Source organism: Scyliorhinus torazame, chromosome 14, assembly GCF_047496885.1.
Source record: "Scyliorhinus torazame isolate Kashiwa2021f chromosome 14, sScyTor2.1, whole genome shotgun sequence".
Taxonomy (NCBI): Eukaryota; Metazoa; Chordata; class Chondrichthyes; order Carcharhiniformes; family Scyliorhinidae; genus Scyliorhinus; species Scyliorhinus torazame.
This window is the reverse complement of record NC_092720.1, coordinates 184,280,508-184,308,041: the sequence shown is the minus strand read 5'-3', so window position 1 is coordinate 184,308,041 and position 27,534 is coordinate 184,280,508. Positions and strand designations below refer to the sequence as shown.

The 27,534-nt window shown below is 48.1% G+C and overlaps 1 protein-coding gene across 4 annotated transcripts in view; it reads right to left on the bottom strand.

The window, feature by feature from the left end:
- The window catches only part of LOC140390265 (netrin-G1-like), a 158,854-nt gene that overhangs the window by 35,479 nt on the left and 95,841 nt on the right, over window positions 1-27,534 (bottom strand). For all 4 annotated transcript variants that reach the window (XM_072475277.1, XM_072475279.1, XM_072475278.1 and 1 more), the window contains one exon: window positions 22,324-22,967. In XM_072475277.1, the coding sequence (XP_072331378.1) occupies window positions 22,324-22,967 (644 nt within the window). The remainder of the gene's footprint in view (window positions 1-22,323; window positions 22,968-27,534) is intronic.

Below are 27,534 nucleotides of genomic sequence, written 5' to 3'. Positions count from 1 at the left end.
ACACCTGTCACAATGCTGGTCCGCATACCTATCACAATGCTGGTCTGCACACCTATCACAATGCTGGTCCGCACACCTGTCACAATGCTGGTCCGCACACCTGTCACAAACAGTTCCGCACACCTGTCACAATGCTGGTCCGCACACCTATCACAATGCTGGTCCGCACACCTGTCACAATGCTGGTCCGCACACCTGTCACAATGCTGGTCCACACACCTGTCACAATGCTGCTCTGCACACCTGTCACAATGCTGGTCCGCACACCTATCACAATGCTGGTCCGCACACCTATCACAATGCTGGTCCCCACACCTATCACAATGCTGGTCCCCACACCTATCACAATGCTGGTCCGCACACATGTCACAATGCTGGTCCATACACACTGACACATCGCTGGTCAGTACACATTGTCACACAGCTGGTCCGCACACCTGTCACAATACTGGTCTGCACACCTGTCACAATGCTGGTCTGCACACCTGTCACAATGCTGGTCCGCACACCTGTCACAATGCTGGTCCGCACACCTGTCACAATGCTGGTCCGCACACCTGTCACAGTGCTGGTCCGCACACCTGTCACAATGCTGGTCCGCACACCTGTCACAATGCTGGTCCGCACACCTGTCACAATGCTGGTCCACACACCTGTCACAATGCTGCTCTTCACACCTGTCACAATGCTGGTCCGCATACCTATCACAATGCTGGTCGGCACACCTATCACAATGCTGGTCCGCACACCTGTCACAATGCTGGTCCGCACACCTATCACAATGCTGGTCCGCACACCTATCACAATGCTGGTCCGCACACCTGTCACAATGCTGGTCCGCACACCTGTCACAATGCTGGTCCGCACACCTGTCACAATGCTGGTCCGCACACCTGTCACAATGCTGGTCCGCACACCTATCACAATGCTTGTCCGCACACCTGTCACAATGCTGGTCCGCACATCTGTCACAATGCTGGTCCGCACACCTATCACAATGTTGGTCCGCACACCTATCACAATGCTGATCTGCACACCTATCACAATGCTGGTCCGCACACCTATCAGAATGCTGGTCCGCACACCTATCACAATGCTGGTCCCCACACCTATCACAATGCTGGTCCGCACACCTGTCACAATGCTGGTCCGCACACCTATCACAATGCTGGTCCATACACACTGACACATCGCTGGTCAGTACACATTGTCACACAGCTGGTCCGCACACCTGGTCTGCACACCTGTCACAATGCTGGTCCGCACACCTGTCACAATGCTGGTCTGCACACTTTTCAGAATGCTGGTCCGCACACCTGTCACAATGCTGGTCTGCACACCTGTCACAATGCTGGTCTGCACACTTTTCACAGTGCTGGTCCGCACACCTGTCACAATGCTGGTCCGCACACCTGTCACAATGCTGGTCTGCACACTTTTCACAGTGCTGGTCTGCACACCTGTCACAATGCTGGTCCGCACACCTGTCACAATGCTGGTCTGCACACCTGTCACAATGCTGGTCTGCACACCTGTCACAATGCTGCTCCGCACATCTGTCACAATGCTGCTCTGCACACCTGTCACAATGCTGGTCCGCACACCTGTCACAATGCTGGTCCGCACACCTGTCACAATGCTGGTCCGCACACCTATCACAATGCTGGTCCGCACACATGTCACAATGCTGGTCCGCACACTTTTCACAATGCTGGTCCGCGCACCTGTCACAATGCTGGTCAGCACACCTGTCACAATGATGGTCTGCACACCTGTCACAATGCTGCTCCGCACACCTGTCACAATGCTGCTCCGCACACACTGTCACAATGCTGCTCCGCACACACTGTCACAATGCTGGTCTGTAGGCACTGTCACAATGCTGGTCTGTAGGCACTGTCACAATGCTTGCCTGTACATTCTGTCACAATGTTAGTCTATGCACGCTGTTACAGTGCAGGTCCGCACACGCTGTCACAATGCTGGTCCGTACACACTGTCACAATGCTGCTCCGTACACACTGTCACAATGCTGGTCCGTACACACTGTCACAATGCTGCTCCATACACGCTGTCACAATGCTGCTCCGTACACACTGTCACAATGCTGGTCCGTATACACTGTCACAATGCTGCTCCGTACACACTGTCACAATGCTGCTCCATACACGCTGTCACAATGCTGCTCCATACACACTATCACAATGCTGGTCCGCACACCTGTCACAATGCTGCTCCGTACACCTGTCACAATGCTGGTCCGCACACCTGTCACAATGCTGGTCCACACACCTGTCACAATGCTGCTCTTCACACCTGTCACAATGCTGGTCCGCATACCTATCACAATGCTGGTCTGCACACCTATCACAATGCTGCTCCACACACACTGTCACAATGCTGTTCTATAGGCACTGTCACAATGCTGGTCTGTAGGCACTGTCACAATGCTTGCCTGTACATTCTGTCACAATGTTAGTCTATGCACGCTGTTACAGTGCAGGTCCGCACACGCTGTCACAATGCTGGTCCGTACACACTGTCACAATGCTGCTCCGTACACACTGTCACAATGCTGCTCCATACACGCTGTCACAATGCTGCTCCGTACACACTGTCACAATGCTGCTCCGTACACACTGTCACAATGCTGCTCCGTACACACTGTCACAATGCTGCTCCGTACACACTGTCACAATGCTGCTCCGTACACACTGTCACAATGCTGCTCCATACACGCTGTCACAATGCTGCTCCGTACACACTGTCACAATGCTGCTCCGTACACACTGTCACAATGCTGCTCCGTACACACTGTCACAATGCTGCTGACGAATGTGATATAGAATAGTTACTTTAGAAATACTAGTTAATGTAATGTAGAAATAAGCCACTTTGATTCTGGCAGATAGAGTCAAAGGGATTTGAGACCGCATGGAAAAAGCAGGAAGAGGTGTGTCTATGAGAGTGATGCTGCATTGATAGGGGCCAGAGAAAGGGATTGGAAGTGAGCCAATCAGAATAGATCAAACAGGTCAGGAGGGACATAGGCTGACCTATGGGCGTCGAGTATGTGAAACTTGATACCATTTGAATTGATTTTGCAGAGATCCCTTTGTCTCTTTGTTCATTCGCTTTCTGGAGTGTAGGAGACTGGATGTCTCTTATGTTTCTGTAAGCTGAATTAAGCTTGCTAGCTAAATAAATAACTTCTTTTTACGTGTGAATCCATCTCGACTTTTATTGAGGCCAGACTGACAGAGAAAGAAATTTGGGAATCAACATTTGGTGCCGAAACCCGGGATTTCTCATGGCGATCCTGATCCAACTTCGAAATCAGAATTAGACTGATTATGAACAGGAGGATGGGGAACAAAGGGCCCTCAATGTAGAACTGGAAAACGACCGCGCATTGATTGTTCCCCTCTTCTTATCGTCTGATTAGTCTGGTCACTCGCGGTTGGCACAGAAAGACCGCCTCGACGAAATCACAGGTCAGTCTGGGGATTAGCATTTTAATTGATGGGATTTCATAGAGTTAATTCGGCTGGGGTAGGCTGTATTGTTGATGTAACATTTAAAATATAAATGGTTCAACTTCATTTGTGAGTTAATTCGGCTGGGGTAGGCTGTATTGTTGATGTAACATTTAAAATATAAATGGTTCAACTTTATTTGTGAGTTAATTCGGTTGGGTTACGTTATGAGAGGTAGATGTAACATTTGAAATTGAAAATGGTTCACCTCTATATGTCTGTGTGTTAAAAATATAGTTGATTAAGCTAAAATGTTCTCTTTGGACTGTAGTGGCGAAAAAACGCAGTTCCGAGGACTAGTTGAGATTATGGGAAATTCCTTGGATAGCACAAATGATCCAGGCATGCCACTGCAAATATTATGTGATAAGTATCCGGACAAAGCGAAGGATTTAAGAAAATTGTCAGCACAGTTAAGAACTAAAATGGGAGACGAATGGCCACTAGGGGGAACCAAAGACCTAGAAATGGTTAAGAAAATCCAGGGACAAATATGGAGAAAAAATCAAGGTATGAAAACGAAAGAATTAATTGGATTATGGAGGCAATATTGTCAAGAGGGAAAAGATAAGATTATGTTGTCCAGCTGGCAGGAATATGCCCTTAAAATGGGGATTTCAATTAGTGAACAGGGTAACCTAAAAACATTACAGATCTTGAAAAAGGAATGTGCATTTAAAAAAAGAGCAAATAGAGACAGGAAGGACCCGGGTCACACAAGAGACGAGCTACGTAGTTCAATGGCTGGCCTTGAATTGACAGAAGAAGAAAAATTCAATAATTTGGAAAAGTCAGTAAAAGTTCCGTCTGCACCCATAGTATGGTCTGCGCTCATTCCAGAACCACCAGAGTACAATAATATATACCCAGCCATTGCTCCCCAGATTTCAAATATGCCAGAAACTCAAGCCCTTTTGGGTGATAGTGTGGGTCCTGATTTACCAACCTCACAACCGAAAGAGCAAAAGGAACTCTGTCCCACAAGCCCAGTTAGCTCTAGGACAAGATCTCGGACAGCGAGAGAGGGGCTTGACGCTCACCAGAAACAATTAAGCATATCACCTAAGTCTCCCCAAACTAAGGAGAAATCACAAGATTTGGGAACAAAGAAAGCTGAAACAACTTCGTTTGAAGAGAAAGAACTCTGCCTAGTGACAGGGAGAGACGTTGAAGTCTTGGAACAACCAGGGGAAATAGCTAGAGTGCCCCCTGGTGACATTCGGAGACAGTTACCGATTAGGAAGATGCGAAACACCGACCCAGGGACTGCGGGAGCGAACCCCACGATAGACGTTTACTTCCCATGGACACCCAGTGAGATGATGGCTATTATGGCTACAATCCCAGATAGAAAAAAATCTCCTGCTGCCTTCGTGGATTCCTTGAGAACTACCATCTCAATTTATCAAGCTGATTCAAGGAACCTCTGGGCCCTAGTCCAGCAGATTTTAACCCCAGCAGAGTACCGCAATTATCTTAACCACCTGAATTATGCTAGTCATGCCGCACTCCAGCAGGCCTTGCGTTAGACGACGATAGAAGGACACAGATCTTGAATGCGTTGAATAGCACATTTCAAAGGCCCATAAATCTTTCTGTTATCTTAGACCTAAAACCTAAGAAGACTGAAGAGCCAGAGGAATTTCTGGAGCGTTTTAATGAAATCTACCGGGGGCAGTCAGGCGATTTGCTGTATCAAAATGGTCAGAATTCCCCTCAATACTGTGCTATGTTAATGCATTGCCTACCACCTTCTGTGGTTACTGCTGTGAAATGTAATAACATGAATTGGACAGAGAACGACCCTTCCCAGATGGCAAGGGCAGTCAGATTTTACTGGAAGGAGGGTGTAGGCCAAGAAGGAGGCTCAGTTACAAAGGTTAAGACTGAGTATGTAATGAAAAAGGATGATCTGCGACCCCAACAAGCGGCAGAAATGGTAGTTTACCAGCAGGAGCCCCAATATAGTGACTTTGGGTGGGTGGATTAGCGAAGAGGAGGATACCAAACCCACCCAAAGGGACCCTCACCCCATTTTTATGGCCCACCGAACGAATCAACAGCTCTACAACCGCAGCCCCCTCTGAGGGGCCATTGGTCTACTGGAAGACGAGGACGGGGCAGAAATAGAGGGAGCAATGCATGTTTTAATTGCGGCCGTGTAGATCACTGGCAACAGGAATGCCCCTTTAAAAGACAGACAGTAGAAGGAGATTATTCGACCCAAAGGAGAGGGTACCCACCAAGGGGAGGACAGATGAGATAGAACATAGAACATAGAACATTACAGTGCAGTACAGGCCCTTCGGCCCTCAATGTTGCGCCGACCTGTGAAACCACTCTAAAGCCAGTGTACAATTTAGGCTGACATTTCAGTTGCAGTACAGAGAGACCACTGAACTGTCAGATGAGGAATCTTTCTGATGAGACATTAAAATCGAGGCCACTGACTTCTCCCAGGAAAACCCTTTCCCAACACAGGATTGACTAGCTAATTTAGCCATAAGGACTCTCCAATCGGACAGGGAACCTATTATCTCTCTGCAGACAGGAGATCAACATCACTCATTTGTAATCGACACAGGGGCAGCTATGTCTTCTGTGCAATCAACACTTAAATTACCAATATCCGACCACACGTAGCAATTGTCAGGGTTCCAAGGACAGGTGTGTGAGTATCCTATTTCTGAACCTGTGACAGCCACTTACGAGAATACGTCTGCAGAGCATCAGTTTGTAGTGACTACTGGATTGGACTGTAACTTGTTGGCCCGAGATTTACTGTGTATCTTCCAGCTACAGCTAGAATGCGGAGATGAGGGGGTAACGGTTACATCATGGAGGATGAGACAACAGTGCTATATTTCTATCACCCCCCAGTGGTGGACGTTAGACGTTGAACAGTCACTGCATCACGTTACCCTGGCCTATGACAGAACTGGACGAAACAGGGAGTTGGAGGACAAATACCGGCCATTACTTGAGACCGAATGGCCAGTCAAGGTTACAGCCACAGTCACGGGAAAAGAAGGTACAGCCGATTTTGTTACAATATCACCACATTTATGGCCACAGTCAGCTTCGGTAAGCCCTCATATTACACGTCAGGTCCATGACCAGTACCATGCCAGGGATATGGGGCGAATGGTCAGGAGGGCAGTGGATCATTCAGATCCAACAGACTACGCACTTCAAGTCATGCCGGACGGCACTACCATAAAATATTTTGAGGTCCCTGAAACGATTAACACTCGACTGCAGCATCACAGGGGACATGATGTGTTGGAATATGTCAATCCACAGGTCTGGGCGGAATACCCATCACAAGTGGGAAAGACAAATGTTACACCTATCAAGGTAATGATTAAGGATCATGTAAAGCTACCTTCCATTCGGCAATACCCCCTGAAATCTCAAGCTGCTCCATCAATAGATAAATTAATTCAAGAACCGTTGAAACAGGGTATTTTGGTCCCTTGCCAATCAGAATGTAATACCCCAATACTTGCTGTGCTTAGACCAGCCAAACCAGACCAGTACCGATTAGTACAGGATTTACGTTCAATTAATGCCATCGCACAGCCGTTACATGCTCTCATCCCTAACCCTGCCCACATACTGGCTCAAATTCCAGCTCAAGCCCGGGTCTTCGCCGTAATAGACCTTCAGCACGCCTTCTTTGCCCTCCCACTTGCGACTGAAAGTCAATATTTGTTTGCCTTCACTTACAATGGGCAGCAGTATACCTGGACCCGACTGCCACAGGGGTTCGTCAATTCACCTACACTCTTCTCCAGATGTCTGCAGACCCAACTCCAGGCCTTGACATTGGAGCATGGTTCCACTCTGGTGCAGTATGTAGATGACATATTGGTGGCAAGTCCTGACGAGCCCAGTAATAGGGATGATGTGATCCAATTATTGAACCACCTATCCTCGTTGGGTTATGTTGTTTCACAAGCAAAGGTCTTGGTGGCTCAGAGAAAAGTTAAGTTCTTAGGAGTTTTACTTACAGCCACAGAAAGAAGTCTCGAACCCAGTAGGATTGAACCAATATGCCAATTCCCCGCCCCTACAATAGCCAAGGAGGTTCGTCATTGGCTGGGTATGGTGAATTATTGTCGGCAGTGGATACCAAACATCGCTGTCTATACAAAGCTGCTGACGCCTTACACGTGTAAAGAGGGAAACTTTATTCTCACCACCGAGGCACTCGAGGCCTTCCGTTGCCTGAAGCAGGCCTTGCTACAAGCACCGGCCCTTGGTAGGCCCCTAAACGACCAACCATTCCAGATATACTGTACTGTTCTGGAAGGATGTTCAACAGCGGTACTCACCCAGCAACATGGGGACAAGCACCGGCCCGTAGCATATTACTCTTCCAAACTCGACCCAGTGACATTGGGCCACCCTGTTTGCACCCAGATCTTGGCAGCGATATACAATAGTTTGCAGGCTGCTGCCAACATCACTCTCCAACAGGATATTACGGTGTATAGCTCCCACTCGGTAATCGCACTATTGAGGCAACTGCAGACTCAGCATCTTACCGCAGCTCGTCAGAATAGGTATGAGATATACCTTTTGAAAAATCCACGTCTGACATTTAAATATTGTACCACTATCAATCCAGCCTGTTTTCTTAGCGGTCCCCCTGTCCATGAGGACGCGCCTGGTCACGACTGTTTAGCCTTGATTCAGGAATCTACAACAATAAGGGACGATCTGAGTGATATTCCGTTAGAACAACCTGACATGGTTATGTATGTTGATGGCAGTGCATTAGTAAGCCCCACTGGCCGGAGATTGTCCGGTTATGCAATCATAGATCAGGATGGTCTGATTTTAGAAGCGGCAGCTTTCCAGACCCCTTACTCAGCACAACAAGCCGAACTTTTTGCCCTCACCCGTGCATGTATACTTGGGGGAGATGGCCGGGTAAATATCTACACTGACTCCCGATATGCTTTTGGGGTAGTTCATGACTTCGGACAACTCTGGAAGAATAGGGGATTCCTTACCTCGGCAGGCACAGAAATATCCAACCGGGGTTTAGTTAATGACCTACTGCAGGCCCTCCTTCTGCCAGCGCAGATTTCCGTTATTAAATGCGCTGCCCACACGAATGGTACAACCCCAGTTGACGTTGGTAATGAACGAGCAGATCGTGCAGCGCGCACAGCCGCACAAATTCAGCAAGTGATGGTGCCTAAAATGTTAAGTCAGACTAAACGATCTACTATAAATATGTCTGCTTCTGACAAGTCAATGCCAACCATCCAAGACGTCATAAGGTTACAGGAGGACGCTCCTGAGAGTGATAAACAAATGTGGAAACGGTTAGGTTGTACATATGATTCTGTTTCCTCTTTATGGACCACGCCTGCACATCAGACTTGTATGTCTGATGTGCTGGCTTTATGGGTCATTGAATGTGTACACTTTGCAACTCATTGTGGGGCTCGAGGGACTAGTGATTTGTTACTGGACACTTGGTGGCACCCTAAAACGCAGGGGTTGGCCCAAAGTATCAGTAATCGGTGTTTGATTTGTCAGCAATATAACACCGGAAAAGGTATCCCTTGTGGGAAGGGGCAAACCCCGTTGCCCAGTGGTCCGTTTGAGACGCTCCAAATGGATTACATTGAGTTGGAAAGGTGTCAATGTTACAAATATGTTTTGGTCATTGTGGATGTGTTCAGCAGATGGGTCGAGACGTATCCGACTATCGATAATAAAGCTGCTACTGTGGTTAAAGTCTTGATGAGGGAAATCATTCCCCGGTACGGTATACCAGCTCAGTTAAGTTCTGATAATGGGCCTCATTTTATTGGACAAATTAACAAGGAGTTTTGCTCCCAGTTGGGCATACGCCAGCAGTTACACTGTGCTTACAGACCGCAGGCGGCCGGGTTGGTTGAGAGACACAATCAGACCCTCAAAACTAAATTGGCTAAATTAAGAGCAGACACGGGACTGACATGGCTTAAGTTGCTCCCCGTTGCCCTCTTCCAGCTGCCGGTTACACCTGCGGGACCAGCCCGGCTCTCTCCCGCCGAGATTCTTTATGGCAGGCCTCTTAAAACTCCTTGGAGCCTGCAGGTTCCCAGACGGGTTCAGTTTCATCAGATGACTGAAGAAATGACCACCTATGTTCTAGCCCTTACGTAAGTGCTCAAGGAACTCCATGGCCAAGTCCGCGCGGCTCACCAGCCATTGCCCCCAGTACCTAGCTCACTTTCAGTCCAGCCCGGTAGTTATGTCATGGTCAAAAATTGGACTAGGAAGGGGTCGGAGCCGCGATGGGACGGGCCCTTCCAAGTTCTCCTTACCACCCCCACAGCAGTTAAAGTGGAGGGGCGAAGTGCTTGGGTCCACCTACATCACTGTAAATTGAGTCCATCTCCACTACTGTAAAAGGTCGGATACTAACCTGCCTCCCTTCTCCAGTGCTATTTTACAGGTGTGGAGCATGATGGAGTGGCTACGCATCGTCTGTCTGATATTTGGCCTCACTTCGCTTGGCGTGTTATTGGCGATGGACATGGAAAAGGGGAATATTATGTATCTGTGTAGCCCCAACCAATCTACAAGGATACATCACCTATGCAAAGGTGATGTTCTTCGCTGCCCCCATATACGAGGACATGGTATCGACTCATGGAAGGTCATCAAAGTTAAGGAGAATGCAGGAGTCATGAAGCAGTTGCACCGGTCCCGGCGATGGGAAGGGAACATTATATGGACATTGCCTTGTTTTTGGAATACATGTAAATTTGATTTTGGATGTGTTAAGAGTGGTACAATAAAGGTAAAATCAGGCTGTCAGAAGAGTGTAGGAAGAGGCTATGAGAAAGAGAAAGGGACTAGAGAGAGGACGGGGCGTATGAGAAGGGAAGTACAGCTAGAACGTAGGTTACCGGGAGATACACTTAAGTTAATTAAAGGCCAAACTGAGGAAAACCCAGGTAGTATGAATCTCTTCTACCAGATTTACCACCGTCTGTATGGCCAGGGACGGGTTGTCTGCTATCCAAACCCCGCAGCGGTGTCTAGGTTATTTTCTGTTTCACCGCTTTGGGGCACTCCCCAAACGGTGGTTCATTGTCAGCATTCCGAACCACTGCCCGATCAGGTCACTCTTCCTTACGATCCGGGTTCAGCACCACCGGCTATTTGCCTTCCCCTTCCTCGGGATAATTCCCATTCACAGTACGATAGGCTGCGACGGTGGAGGGCGTACATACCTAGCCACTTCACTCCCAATAGGGATTCCCGGTCGTACGAGAATTGCTTCAGCAGTGAAGGATATGGCTGTTTGCTGGTAGAGGTGGACACAAATATAACATGTCTGGTTCCCACCTGTACGGACAGGAGGTGCCATATCACCCAGGCGTCTGGCCAATGCGTTTGTTACAACACCACTTGCGTTCCATTGAACGCCGGCCTCCAGCTCCTCTGTGGCTGGGCGAATGTCTCTCATATCACTGTTGGGACTAGGGCTTTCCGCATTGCTGGGCGGCCTGAATGGGCATTTCAAAGTTGGATAAACTGGGCTACTGGGAGGTCCTTACGCAACCGATATGCTGATTGTGATGCTAGCCTCCACACGGAACAAGGATACTACTTTCTATTTAATGGTACAGCGACCAACGTTTTGTCACCCCCATTTCCCCGCCGAATTGCTATAGGGACTCTAGTCCCTACCACAGTCCCCTGCCCTTCGGCGTGGAACCTGCATAATCAGTTAGCACGCCGGGCAGTCTCTGTTGAATTTTGCGAGAACTGGAAAAAACCTCAGGTTCTTGCACCCAACCGGGGCCACTCAGCCGGGTGGGGCATTCTGAGCGTATTGTCACTGGGAGGTGTGGGGGGTTCCTTGGCTGTCAGTGATCGGAATTATTTTATTTGCGGCCTTACCATCTTGGGAAATGAAACCTTGGGAGCCCTCGGGGCAATAACTAAGGAGTTGTCTCAGCTACGGTTGTTTGCAATGCAGAACCGGTATGCTCTTGACTATCTTCTGGCCCGTGAGGGTGGGGTATGCGCCATAATACAGGGCAAGTGTATCATGGGAGTTCAGGACTTGACCGCTAACATCACTAAATTTATGGATCGCATACGGGTTCACTTGGACGGGATGCAGGATCCTGGCTCTTGGGGTAACTGGGGATTTGGAGGATGGAAGGACTGGTTGATAAATATGGCCATGTATCTAGTGGTAGCAATCGGCTGCATCTTTGTGGGCCTGGCCATCCTTAAATGTGTGATGGGTAGAATGCGGGGTGCACTGGATCAGATCACCGCCCCAATCACCGAAAAAAAATTTTAAACTGTTAAAATCCATGAGGGTGAGGCAGATGAAGAGGGGCTAAGACAGGAATTGGAAATGCAGCGACGGATCTTTTTAGATGAGGAACCGTAGCTATGGATTGGATAGTTCGGTTATCATGGAATGATAAAAGGAGGGAATGAAGAATGTGATATAAAATAGTTACTTTAGAGATACTAGTTAATGTAATGTAGAAATAAGCCACTTTGATTCTGGCAGATAGAGACAAAGGGATTTGAGACCGCATGGAAAAAGCAGGAAGAGGTGTGTCTATGAGAGTGATGCTGCATTGATAGGGGCCAGAGAAAGGGATTGGAAGTGAGCCAATCAGAATAGATCAAACAGGTCAGGAGGGACATAGGCTGACCTATGGGCGTCGAGTATGTGAAACTTGATATCATTTGAATTGATTTTGCAGAGATCCCTTTGTCTCTTTGTTCATTCGCTTTCTGGAGTGTAGGAGACTGGATTGCTCTTATGTTTCTGTAAGATGAATTAAGCTTGCAAGCTAAATAAATAACTTCTTTTTACGTGCGAATCCATCTCGACTTTTATTGAGGCCAGACTGACAGAGAAAGAAATTTGGGAATCAACATACAGACTGGCATAGTGACAGTGTGTACAGACCAGCATAGTGACAGTGTGTACAGACCGGGAGTGTGACAGTGTGGACAGACCAGCATAGTGACAGTGTGTACAGACCGGCATAGTGACAGTTTGTACAGGCCAGTATAGTGACAGTGTGTACAGACCAGCATAGTGACGGTGTGTACAGACCAGCATAGTGACGGTGTGTACAGACCAGTATAGTGACGGTGTGTACAGACCAGCATAGTGACGGTGTGTAGAGACAAGCATAGTGACGGTGTGTACGGAGCAGCATTGTGACAGTGTGTACGGAGCAGCATTGTGACAGTGTGTACGGAGCAGCATTGTGACAGTGTGTGCGGACCAGCACTGTGACAGCGTGTACGGACCAGCATTGTGACAGTGTGTACGGAGCAGCATTGTGACAGTGTGTACGGAGCAGCATTGTGACAGTGTGTACGGAGCAGCATTGTGACAGTGTGTACGGAGCAGCATTGTGACAGTGTGTACGGAGCAGCATTGTGACAGTGTGTACGGAGCAGCATTGTGACAGTGTGTACGGAGCAGCATTGTGACAGTGTGTACGGAGCAGCATTGTGACAGTGTGTACGGAGCAGCATTGTGACAGCGTGTACGGAGCAGCATTGTGACAGTGTGTACGGAGCAGCATTGTGACAGTGTGTGCGGACCAGCATTGTGACAGTGTGTACGGAGCAGCATTGTGACAGTGTGTACGGAGCAGCATTGTGACAGTGTGTACGGAGCAGCATTGTGACAGTGTGCACGGAGCAGCATTGTGACAGTGTGCACGGAGCAGCATTGTGAAAGTGTGTACGGAGCAGCATTGTGACAGTGTGTACGGAGCAGCATTGTCACAATAAAATGAGGCCCATTATCAGAACTTAACTGAGCTGGTATACCGTACCGGGGAATGATTTCCCTCATCAAGACTTTAACCACAGTAGCAGCTTTATTATCGATAGTCGGATACGCCTCAACCCATCTGCTGAACACATCCACAATGACCAAAACATATTTGTAACATTGACACCTTTCCAACTCAATGTAATCCATTTGGAGCGTCTCAAACGGACCACTGGGCAACGGGGTTTGCCCCTTCCCACAAGGGATACCTTTTCCGGTGTTATATTGCTGACAAATCAAACACCGATTACTGATACTTTGGGCCAACCCCTGCATTTTAGGGTGCCACCAAGTGTCCAGCAACAAATCACTAGTCCCTCGAGCCCCACAATAAGTTGCAAAGTGTACACATTCAATGACCCATAAAGCCAGCACATCAGACATACAAGTCTGATGTGCAGGCGTGGTCAATAAAGAGGAAACAGAATCATATGTACAACCTAACCGTTTCCACATTTGTTTATCACTCTCAGGTGCGTCCTCCTGTAACCTTATGACGTCTTGGATGGTTGGCATTGACTTGTCAGAAGCAGACATATTTATAGTAGATCGTTTAGTCTGACTTAACATTTTAGGCACCATCACTTGCTGAATTTGTGCAGCTGTGCGCGCTGCACGATCTGCTCGTTCATTACCAACGTCAACTGGGGTTGTACCATTCGTGTGGGCAGCGCATTTAATAACGGAAATCTGCGCTGGCAGAAGTAGGGCCTGCAGTAGGTCATTAACTAAACCCCGGTTGGATATTTCTGTGCCTGCCGAGGTAAGGAATCCCCTATTCTTCCAGAGTTGTCCGAAGTCATGAACTACCCCAAAAGCATATCGGGAGTCAGTGTAGATATTTACCCGGCCATCTCCCCCAAGTATACATGCACGGGTGAGGGCAAAAAGTTTGGCTTGTTGGGCTGAGTAAGGGGTCTGGAAAGCTGCCGCTTCTAGAATCAGACCATCCTGATCTACGATTGCATAACCGGACAGTCTCCGGCCAGTGGGGCTTACTAATGCACTGCCATCAACATACATAATCATGTCAGGTTGTTCTAACGGAATATCACTCAGATCATCCCTTATTGTTGTAGTTTCCTGAATCAAGGCAAAACAGTCGTGACCAGGCGCGTCCTCATTGACAGGGGAACCGCTAAGAAAACAGGCTGGATTGATAGTGGTACAATATTTAAATGTCAGACGTGGATTGTTCAAAAGGTATATCTCATACCTATTTTGACGAGCTGCGGTAAGATGCTGAGTCTGCAGTTGCCCCAATAGTGCGATTACCGAGTGGGAGCTATACACCGTAATATCCTGTTGGAGAGTGATGTTGGCAGCAGCCTGCAAACTATTGTATATCGCTGCCAAGATCTGGGTGCAAACAGGGTGGCCCAACGCCAATGGGTCGAGTTTGGAAGAGTAATATGCTACGGGCTGGTGCTTGTCCCCATGTTGCTGGGTGAGTACTGCTGTTGAACATCCATCCAGAACAGTACAGTATATCTGGAATGGTCGGTCGTATAGGGGCCTACCAAGGTCCGGTGCTTGTAGCAAGGCCTGCTTCAGGCAACGGAAGGCCTCGAGTGCCTCGGTGGTGAGAATAAAGTTTCCCTCTTTACTCGTTTAAGGCGTCAGCAGCTTTGTATAGACAGCGATGTTTGGTATCCACTGCCGACAATAATTCACCATACCCAGCCAATGACGAACCTCCTTGGCTATTGTAGGGGCGGGGAATTGGCATATTGGTTCAATCCTACTGGGTTCGAGACTTCTTTCTGTGGCTGTAAGTAAAACTCCTAAGAACTTAACTTTTCTCTGAGCCACCAAGACCTTTGCTTGTGAAACAACATAACCCAACGAGGATAGGTGGTTCAATAATTGGATCACATCATCCCTATTACTGGGCTCGTCAGGATTTGCCACCAATATGTCATCTACATACTGCACTAGAGTGGAACCATGCTCCAATGTCAAGGCCTGGAGTTGGGTCTGCAGACATCTGGAGAAGAGTGTAGGTGAATTGACGAACCCCTGTGGCAGTCGGGTCCAGGTATACTGCTGCCCATTGTAAGTGAAGGCAAACAAATATTGACTTTCAGTCGCAAGTGGGAGGGCAAAGAAGGCGTGCTGAAGGTCTATTACGGCGAAGACCCGGGCTTGAGCTGGAATTTGAGCCAGTATGTGGGCAGGGTTAGGGACGAGAGCATGTAACGGCTGTGCGATGGCATTAATTGAACGTAAATCCTGTACTAATTGGTACTGGTCTGGTTTGGCTGGTTTAGGCACAGCAAGTATTGGGGTATTACATTCTGATTGGCAAGGGACCAAAATACCCTGTTTCAACAGTTCTTGAATTAATTTATCTATTGATGAAGCAGCTTGAGATTTCAGGGGGTATTGCCGAATGGAAGATAGCTTTACATGATCCTTAATCATTACCTTGATAGGTGTAACATTTGTCTTTCCCACTTGTGATGGGTATTCCGCCCAGACCTGTGGATTGACATATTCCAACACATCATGTCCCCTGTGATGCTGCAGTCGAGTGTGAATCGTTTCAGGGACCTCAAAATATTTTATGGTGGTGCCGTCCGGCATGACTTGAAGTGCGTAGTCTGTTCGATCTGAATGATCTACTGCCCTCCTGACCATTCGCCCCATATCCCTGGCATGGTACTGGTCATGGACCTGACGTGTAATATGAGGGCTTACCGAAGCTGACTGTGGCCATAAATGTGGTGATACTGTAACAAAATCGGCTGTACCTTCTTTTCCCGTGACTGTGGCTGTAACCTTGACTGGCCATTCGGTCTCAAGTAATGGCCGGTATTTGTCCTCCAACTCCCTGTTTCGTCCAGTTCTGTCATAGGCCAGGGTAACGTGATGCAGTGACTGTTCAACGTCTAACGTCCACCACTGGGGGGTGATAGAAATATAGCACTGTTGTCTCATCCTCCATGATGTAACCGTTACCCCCTCATCTCCGCATTCTAGCTGTAGCTGGAAGATACACAGTAAATCCCGGGCCAACAAGTTACAGTCCAATCCAGTAGTCACTACAAACTGATGCTCTGCAGACGTATTCTCGTAAGTGACTGTCACAGGTTCAGAAATAGGATACTCACACACCTGTCCTTGGAACCCTGACAATTGCTGCGTGTGGTCGGATATTGGTAATTTAAGTGTTGATTGCACAGAAGACATAGCTGCCCCTGTGTCGATTACAAATGAGTGATGTTGATCTCCTATCTGCAGAGGGATAATAGGTTCCCTGTCCGATTGGAGAGTCCTTATGGCTAAATTAGCTAGTCAATCCTGTGTTGGGAAAGGGTTTTCCTGGGAGAAGTCAGTGTATCTCATCTGTCCTCCCCTTGGTGGGTACCCTCTCCTTTGGGTCGAATAATCTCCTTCTACTGTCTGTCTTTTAAAGGGGCATTCCTGTTGCCAGTGATCTACACGGCCGCAATTAAAACATGCATTGCTCCCTCTATTTCTGCCCCGTCCTCGTCTTCCAGTAGACCAATGGCCCCTCAGAGGGGGCTGCGGTTGTAGAGCTGTTGATTCGTTCGGTGGGCCATAAAAATGGGGTGAGGGTCCCTTTGGGTGGGTTTGGTATCCTCCTCTTCGCTGATCCACCCACCCAAAGTCACTATATTGGGGCTCCTGCTGGTAAACTACCATTTCTGCCGCTTGTTGGGGTCGCAGATCATCCTTTTTCATTACATACTCAGTCTTAACCTTTGTAACTGAACCTCCTTCTTGGCCTACACCCTCCTTCCAGTAAAATCTGACTGCCCTTGCCATCTGGGAAGGGTCGTTCTCTGTCCAATTCATGTTATTACATTTCACAGCAGTAAACACAGAAGGTGGTAGGCAATGCATTAACATAGCACAGTATTGAGGGGAATTCTGACCATTTTGATACAGCAAATCGCCTGACTGCCCCCGGTAGATTTCATTAAAACGCTCCAGAAATTCCTCTGGCTCTTCAGTCTTCTTAGGTTTTAGGTCTAAGATAACAGAAAGATTTATGGGCCTTTGAAATGTGCTATTCAACGCATTCAAGATCTGTGTCCTTCTATCGTCGTCTAACACATAGGCCTGCTGGAGTGCGGCATGACTAGCATAATTCAGGTGGTTAAGATAATTGCGGTACTCTGCTGGGGTTAAAATCTGCTGGACTAGGGCCCAGAGGTCCCTTGAATCAGCTTGATAAATTGAGATGGTAGTTCTCAAGGAATCCACGAAGGCAGCAGGAGATTTTTTTCTATCTGGGATTGTAGCCATAATAGCCATCATCTCACTGGGTGTCCATGGGAAGTAAACGTCTATCGTGGGGTTCGCTCCCGCAGTCCCTGGGTCGGGGTTTTGCATCTTCCTAATCGGTAACTGTCTCCGAATGTCACCAGGGGGCACTCTAGCTATTTCCCCTGGTTGTTCCAAGACTTCAACGTCTCTCCCTGTCACGAGGCGGAGTTCTTTCTCTTCAAACGAAGTTGTTTCAGCTTTCTTTGTTCCCAAATCTTGTGATTTCTCCTTAGTTTGGGGAGACTTAGGTGATATGCTTAATTGTTTCTGGTGAGCGTCAAGCCCCTCTCTCGCTGTCCGAGATCTTGTCCTAGAGCTAACTGGGCTTGTGGGACAGAGTTCCTTTTGCTCTTTCGGTTGTGAAGTTGGTAAATCAGGACCCACACTATCACCCAAAAGGGCTTGAGTTTCTGGCATATTTGAAATCTGGGGAGCAATGGCTGGGTATATATTATTGTACTCTGGTGGTTCTGGAATGAGCGCAGACCATACTATGGGTGCAGACGGAACTTTTACTGACTTTTCCAAATTATTGAATTTTTCTCCTTCTGTCAATTCAAGGCCAGCCATTGAACTACATAGTTCGTCTCTTGTGTGACCCGGGTCCTTCCTGTCTCTATTTGCTCTTTTTTAAAATGCACATTCCTTTTTCAAGATCTGTAATGTTTTTAGGTTACCCTGTTCATTAATTGAAATACCCATTTTAAGGGCATTATCCTGCCAGCTGGACAACATAATCTTATCTTTTTCCTCTTGACAATATTGCCTCCATAATCCAATTAATTCTTTAGTTTTCATACCTTGATTTTTTTCTCCATATTTGTCCCTGGATTTTCTTAACCATTTCTAGGTCTTTGGTTCCCCCTAGTGGCCATTCATCTCCCATTTTAGTTCTTAACTGTGCTGACAATTTTCTTAAATCCTTCGCTTTGTCCGGATACTTATCACATAATATTTGCAGTGGCATGCCTGGATCATTTGTGCTATCCAAGGAATTTCCCATAATCTCAACTAGTCCTTGGAACTGCGTTTTTTCGCCACTACAGTCCAAAGAGAAGATTTTAGCTTAATCAACTATATTTTTAACACACAGACATATAGAGGTGAACCATTTTCAATTTCAAATGTTACATCTACCTCTCATAACGTAACCCAACCGAATTAACTCACAAATAAAGTTGAACCATTTATATTTTAAATGTTACATCAACAATACAGCCTACCCCAGCCGAATTAACTCACAAATGAAGTTGAACCATTTATATTTTAAATGTTACATCAACAATACAGCCTACCCCAGCCGAATTAACTCACAAATGAAGTTGAACCATTTATATTTTAAATGTTACATCAACAATACAGCCTACCCCAGCCGAATTAACTCTATGAAATCCCATCAATTAAAATGCTAATCCCCAGACTGACCTGTGATTTCGTCGAGGCGGTCTTTCTGTGCCAACCGCGAGTGACCAGACTAATCAGACGATAAGAAGAGGGGAACAATCAATGCACGGTCGTTTTCCAGTTCTACATTGAGGGCCCTTTGTTCCCCATCCTCCTGTTCATAATCAGTCTAATTCTGATTTCGCAGTTGGATCAGGATCGCCCTGAGAAATCCCGGTTTTCGGCACCAAATTTTGATTCCCAAATTTCTTTCTCTGTCAGTCTGGCCTCAATAAAAGTTGAGATGGATTTGCACGTAAAAAGAAGTTATTTATTTAGCTTGCAAGCTTAATTCATCTTACAGAAACATAAGAGACATCCAGTCTCCTACACTCCAGAAAGCGACTGAACAAAGTGACAAAGGGATCTATGCAAAATCAATTCAAATGGTATCAAGTTTCACATACTCGACGCCCATAGGTCAGCCTATGTCCCTCCTGACCTGTTTGATCTATTCTGATTGGCTCACTTCCAATCCCTTTCTCTGGCCCCTATCAATGCAGCATCACTCTCATAGACACACCTCTTCCTGCTTTTTCCATGCGGTCTCAAATCCCTTTGTCCCTAACTGCCAGAATCAAAGTGGCTTATTTCTACATTACATTAACTAGTATCTCTAAAGTAACTATTTTATATCACATTCGTCATGTACACACTGTCTCAATGCTAGTCTGTACACAGTGTCACTATGCCGGTCTGTAAAGACTGCCCCTATGCCGGTCTATAGCAGCTGGTTTAGCACAGTTGGCTAAATAGCTGGCTTCTAATGCAGAACATGGCAGCAGCGTGGGTTCAATTTCCGGAGCAGCCTCCCCGAACAGGTGCTGGAATGTGGCAGCTAGGGGCTTTTCACAGTAACTTCACTGAAGCCTATTTGTGACAATAAGTGATTATTATTATTATTATTATTATTAACTGTCACTATGCCGGTCTGTACACACTGTCACTATGCTGGTCTGTGCACACTGTCACTATGCCTGTCTGTACGTACTGTCACAATGTCGGTCTGTACACACTGTCACTATGTCGGTCTGTACACACTGTCACTATGCCGGTCTGTACGTACTGTCACAATGTCGGTCTGTACACACTGTCACTATGCCGGTCTGTGCACACTGTCACTATGCCGGTCTGTACACACTGTCACTATGCCGGTCTGTACACACTGTCACTATGCCAGTCTGTACACACTGTCACTATGGCGGTCTGTACACACTGTCACTATGCCAGTCTGTACACACTGTCACTATGCTGGTCTGTACACACTGTCACTATGTCAGCCTGTACACACTGTCACTATGCCGGTCTGTATGCACCATCACTATGTCGGTCTGTACACACTGTCACTGTGCTGGTCTGTACACACTGTCACTATGGCGGTCTGTACACACTGTCACTATGCTGGTCTGCACACACTGTCATTATGCCGGTCTGTACACACTGTCACTATGTCAGTCAGTACACACTGTCACTATGTCAGTCAGTACACACTGTCTCTATGCTGGTCTGTACACACTGTCACTATTCCAGTCTGTACACACTGTCTCTATGCTGGTCTGTGCACACTGTCACTATGCCGGTCTGTACACACTGTCTCTATCCCGGTCTGTACACACTGTCTCTATCCCGGTCTGTACACACTGTCACTATGCCGGTCTGTACACACTGTCTCTATCCCGGTCTGTACACACTGTCACTATGCCGGTCTGTGCACACTGTCTCTATGCCGGTCTGTACACACTGTCACTATGCCGGTCTGTACGTACTGTCACAATGTGGGTCTGTACACACTGTCACTATGTTGGTCTGTACACACTGTCACTATGCCAGTCAGTACACACTGTCTCTATGCTGGTCTGTGCACACTGTCACTATGCCGGTCTGTACACACTGTCACTATGCCGGTCTGTACGTACTGTCACAATGTCGGTCTGTCCTCACTGTCACTCTGCCGGTCTGTACACACTGTCACTATGCCTGTCTGTACACACTGTCACTATGCCGGTCTGTACACACTGTCACTATGGCGGTCTGTACACACTGTTACTACGCTGGTCTGTACACACTGTCACTATGGCGGTCTGTACACACTGTTACTACGCTGGTCTGTACATACTGTCACTATGCTGGTCTGTACACACTGTCACTCTGCTGGTCTGTACACACTGTCACTATGCCGGTCTGTACACACTGTCACTATGGCGGTCTGTACACACTGTTACTACGCTGGTCTATACATACTGTCACTATGCTGGTCTGTACACACTGTCACTCTGCTGGTCTGTACACACTGTCACTATGCCGGTCTGTACACACTGTCACTATGCCGTTCTGTACACACTGTCACAATGTCGGTCTGTCCACACTGTCACAATGTCGGTCTGTCCACACTGTCACAATGTCGGTCTGTACACACTGTCACTATGCTGGTCTGTACACACTGACACTATGCTGGTCTGTACACACTGACACCATGTCGGTCTGTATACAGTGTCTGACGCTAGATGTTAATGCTGATAGAGTGACTCCAGAGTGACTCCAGGTTTAAGACCTGGGATAATGATTCCAAATGATAGACCTGGCAGAGTGACTCCAGGTCTTAATTCTGATAGATGACTCCAGAAGCTAACACAGAGTGACTCCAGAACTTAAGACAGGGAATGACGCCAGGTATTGGACCTGAGAGACTGGCTCCAGATGTTAACCCTGATAGAGTGACTAGAGTGAGTAAACTTGACAGGGTGCCTCCAAATGTTAGTGCAGACAGAGTTTTTGAATGCTCCACCTGATCCTGCTGCTGGATGTTGATCCTGACCCAGTGCACCCCCAAATACTTCTCCCAAATTTTGCTCCCCAGATGCTGATGCTGACCTGGTGCCTCCCACTGGTATTCCATCCAAACATGCCCTCATATGTTTTGCCTGATCTTACTCCCCAGATGTTGACTCTGAACCATTGTCACCCAAATGGTCCCCCTGGTGCTGCTCCCCAGATGTTGAGACTTATCCAGTGCCAAACAGATGTTCCACTCATATTCCCCAGATGTTGAGACTGATCCAGTGCCACCCACGTCGTTGACCATGTTTGTGTCCCTCCAGATGTTCCCCCTGATGGGGCTCCCCAGATGTTGAGCCTGAGCCTTTGCTCCCCGGATGTGTAGTGTGGTCTCAGTGGCTCTGCGCAGAAGGGTTGGGGAGCTCTCACCTGCCGCGGATGTCCAGGTTGGAGATGGCGTAGAAGTACTTGGACAGGTTGAGTGGGTCAACACTGGTGGGTCCAGTGGCTGGTCGGAGCAGCCTGAACCGGAGGTCAGTCAGGGTGAAGAAGTCTCTCAGCTCCTTGATAGTGTCCAGCTGGCCATAGAGCGAGGCCATGTCACTGAGACGGGGTCCCCCGAACTGGGACAAGCGCTCCTGGATCTCGAAGCGAACCATTTTGTCGACCTTCCACACGTATCCCCTAGAGTATTGCTCAGTGCAGATGATGTCCAGCACGGAGGCCTGACTCAGATCCTGGGCCCTCCTCGCCTCCATCCCGAAGGAGTTGAGGCAGTCAGCTGCATAGAACTGGTAGGGCTGCCATGTCCGGCCATGGTCCAGTGACTTCTCCAGGACCATCTGCTCTGGCCGGCCCGACTCGAAGGTGATCACGATATCCTCGGTCAGCTCGATGCTCTTGCCCCAGGACAAAGTAATGTTGACCAGGAGGGGCTGTGGGAAATTTCTCCAGGAAACACTTTGCCAAAACGTGTTGGGAATCCGCCCCTCATCATCCAACATCAGCTCGGGTGGGTGTGCAAGCTCGGGTGTGCGAGCATCACACTCATTGTTGCACATGTAAGGGTTCTCCTGCAAATAAAGACGGGAATAACACTGGTTAGATACAGTGTAAAGATCCCTCTACACTGTCCCCATCAAACACTCCCAGGACAGATACAGCACGGGGTTAGGTACAGAGTAAAGATCCCTCTACACTATCCCCATCAAACACTCCCAGGTCAGGTACAGTTAGATACAGAGTAAAGATCCCTCTACACTATCCCCATCAAACACTCCCATGCAGGCGTAATGCGAGGTTAGATACAGAGTAAAGATTCCTCTACACTGTCCCCATCAAACACTCCCAGGACAGGTACAGTATGGAGTAAGATACAGATTAAAGCTCCCTCTACGCTGTCCCATCAAACACTCCCGGGATCGGTACAGCATGGGGTTAGATACAAAATAAAGCTACTTCTACACTGTCCCATCAAATACTCCCAGGATAGGTGGAGCACGGAGTTAGGTACAGAGTAAAACTCCCTCTACACTGTCCCCATCAATCACTCTCAGGACAGGTACAGCACGGGGTTAGATACAGAGCAAAGATCCCTCTACACTATCCCCATCAAACACTCCCAGGACAGGGTCAGCACGGGGTTAGATACAGAGTAAAGCTCCCTCTACACTGTCGCCATCAAACACTCCCAGGACAGGTACAGCACAGGGTTAGGTACAGAGTAAAGCTCCTTCTACACTGTCCCCATCAAACACCCCCAGCCCAGGTACAGCACGGGGTTAGGTACAGAGTAAAGCTCCCTCTACACTGTCCCATCAAACACTCCCAGGACAGGTACAGCACGGAGATAGGCACAGAGTAAAGCTCCCTCTACACTGTCCCATCAAACACTCCCAGGACAGGGTCAGCACGGGGTGAGATACAGAGTAAAGCTCCCTCTACACTGTCCCATCAAACACTCCCAGGACAGGTACAGCACGGAGATAGGTACAGAGTAAAGATCCCTCTACACTGTCTCATCAAACACTCCGAGGGCAGGTCGAACATAGGTTAGTAAAAACAGCAAAGCAGCCTCTACACATTCTTGGAAACAATGAATATTTACATACTCATTTTCTCAAGGCGATGTCTTCATAAATCTGTCGGTGCTGCATCACACTGCACTCTGTACTGGACAGCTAGACAGCTGGGTAATTATAACACTCTTGTGTTGAAGAATGATGTTCACTGTCTAACTAAAAATAGCTTCCCATCACTAAAACATTTACAGACATGAGTTACAGAACAGCAACATAGCACAGCACAGAATTTGGAAACAAATGTTGTTTCTCAAGCCATTTGCAGTACTCTGGAAATAGCAGGAGACAAACTGCAGCATTGCTTTCAAAGAGCTGGGAAAGTTACGAGGGGCTGAATGGCCCGATTCTGCACTGTATTTTTAATGATACTATGATGCTAAATCAGGGTGTTGTGTTACTCAGATGGGAACTTGGAAGTGATGATGTTCCCATAGAATCCCTAAGGTGCAGAAGAAGGCCATTTGGTCCATCGAGTCTGCAGCGAACCTCTGAAAAGGCAACCTACCTAGGTCCACTGCCTCTCACTATCCCTGTAACCCCACCTAACCTATGCATCTTTGGACACCGAGACAATTTAGTGTGGCCAATCCTCCTAACCTGCACATCTTTGGACTGTGGGAGGAAACCAGATCACCCGGAGGAAACCCACGTAGAGGACGGACAATCCCCGTGCAGACAGTCACCCATGTACCCGTGTACGTACTGTCCTTTTCTTTCTGAGTGTGTTTGGGAGTTGCTGTTGAATGAGCTTTGGTGAGTTGCTGGAGTGAATCCTGTAGATGTTGTATTCTGCAGCCAGGGTGCGCTGGTGGTGGAGGGTGTGTGTTTGGGAGGTGCTGTTGAGGGAGCCTTGACAAGTTGCTGGAGTGAATCTTGTAGATGGTGCACTCTGCAGCCAGGGTGCGCTGGTGGTGGAGGGAGTGTGTTTGGGAGGTGCTGTTGAGGGAGCCTTGACAAGTTGCTGGAGTGAATCTTGCAGATGGTGCACTCTGCAGCCAGGGTGCGCTGGTGGTGGAGGGAGTGTGTTTGGGAAGTGCTGTTGAGAGAGCCTTGGCGAGTTGCTGCAATGAACCCTGATGATATGACACACTGCTTCACTACCTGACATCAGCAAAACAGAAACAGCTCAAACTCTTCAAATGATCACACAGCTCACTCTGTTAGAGCTAAAACTGTATAAAGTGTCAGTTTACAGCAAACTATCAAACTAATGGGTGTTAAAGATGGGGAGTGTGGTAACAAACAGAGAGAATCAAGATAATTAATCTACAATTGTTACAGCATCAGCTAAAGTCACTCGCTGAAGCAGCATGTTGGAATCAAATATTTGTAATTCTCAGTGTTAATCAAATTCAGTGAATATTAGTAACAGATATTAGTAACAGAATATTAGTAATGCTAAAGCTGTGTAAATGCTGAATAAATAATTGATCAGTACAGATGTTAAATGCTCCTGAATCACTGTCTCCTCGGTGCATCATTAACAGTTCTGGGTCCCAGCGTTGCAAGTGATGCTTCAATGAAATGATGCTGTTTGAACAGTGATGTCTCTTGAGGGCCAATTGTTGGTGGGATTATAGTGGAAACTACAGTGGGGAGAGTGTCTTGCTCTACTATTCCCTCGAGCTCACTCTTCTCAATCCCTAATCAGGAAAGGATTTCTCGTTTCCTGGTCCCCTGCACAAATCAGTGCCCGTGTCACCTCCGGATTGGACTATTTCAAATCAATCCAAATGGTCTCCGATCTTCCAACCCGCTGTAAACTTAAGATCATCCAAAATAGTGCTACCTGTACCCTACTCACAGCAAGTCTCATTAACCCATCGCGCTCCAGCCTCGCTGACCTCCATTTGCTCCCAGTCCAGCAACAGCTCGGTTTGAAAATTCCCAACCTCGTTTTCAAATCCCTCCAGGTTCCTATTACCGCTGCCACTTTATGCTCCTCCTGCCCCACAACACTGCGGGATCTCTGCACTCCTCCAATTCTGGCCTCTTGAGCATCCCCAATTTTAATCACTCCGCAATTAAGCGGTTGCGCCTTCAGCTGTCCTGACCTTCAGTTCTGAATTTCCTCCTGTTACGATGCCTTCTGGCAAGTGCGTGGGCAATTCTAGCACCACACATCCCGGAGTCACGCACAAGTGAATTAACCAATAATTCTTCTTTTAAAAAAAATCTTTTGATTGGCATTTTCAGCATTATGTACATTGACGTTGCTGTTTATTTATTGTACAGTGTACCGCAAAAAGGCTTTTATCTTACTTTATTTACAGATTGCTACCATCTAGTTCGCTGTGTCCTCCCCCCAGCCCACCTTTCCCTAATCCCACCACGTTTCCCCCGCCCACCCCCCTTGCTCTCCTCCCTGGTCGATACGGGGGATGGAGGCACTGCTAGGACTGGGTAAGGCCATGAGAGCACTGTGGTAGTCACCACTGTTGTATATATCACATACGAGATGTAATACGGTAAGGCTCCTGTACTACAGGTGCGGGGGTAGATCCCTGCCTGCTGGCTCTGCCCAATAGGCGGAGTATAAATGTGTGTGCTCACCGAGCTGCTGCCATTTCGGCAGCAGCTGCAGAAGGCAACACATCTCTGCTTAATAAACCCTTGATTGCACTCTACTCTCGTCTCGTCATAATTGATAGTGCATCAATTTATTAAGCAGTGATTTTACAACGATGGAACTACGCATCAAGCCGGATCACCTGCAGCTGCACCCTCAAGCAGACAACGCCAAGTCGGCCTTCGCACATTGGCTAGCTTGCTTTGAAGCCTACATCGGATCTGCAACAAAACCACCCTCAGAGACACAGAAGCTCCAGATCCTTACACACGGCTGAGCTCCGATATCTTTCCCCTCATCCGGGATGCGCCTATCTACGCCAAGGCCATGGCGCTACTGAAAGAGAACTACACTCAGCAGACCAACAAGCTCTTCGCCAGGCACCTCCTATCCACGCGGCATCAACTCCCGGTGAGTCTGTGGAAGATTTCTGGCGTGCCCTGCACGCCCTGGTGTGGGACTGCGATTGCCAGGCCGTTTCGGCTGTTGAACATTCCAAACTCCGAATTAGGGACGCCTTCGTTACGGGCATAGGGTTGGTGTACATCCGCTAGCACTTCTTAGAAGGGGCTACCCTCGGCCTCGCGGCGAACAAGAAACTCGCAATCTCACTAACGGTCGCCCCCCATAATGTACAAGCGTACGCCCCCGACCACACGGCGCCCCCCCTCCTGGACATCGTGAAGCCCAGCAGTGAACCCTCCATCATGGACCCCACCAGCAACCGCCCCCAGCCAATCCCAAGCCTGCGCTGCGCGGCAGCCAGCCAACCCCGGGGGACCCAAGTACTACTTCTGCGGACAGACAAAGCACCCCCGGCAGCGCTGCCCGGCGCGGAGCGCGCTCTGCAAGGCCTGCAGGAAGAAAGGACATTTCGCTGCTGTGTGTCAGGCCCACTCGATCACCGCTGTAACCAGGCCTATTGTTCCTACACCCCCCATATGTGACCCGTGGGCGCCGCCATTTTCGACCCCGCAACCCACATGCGGC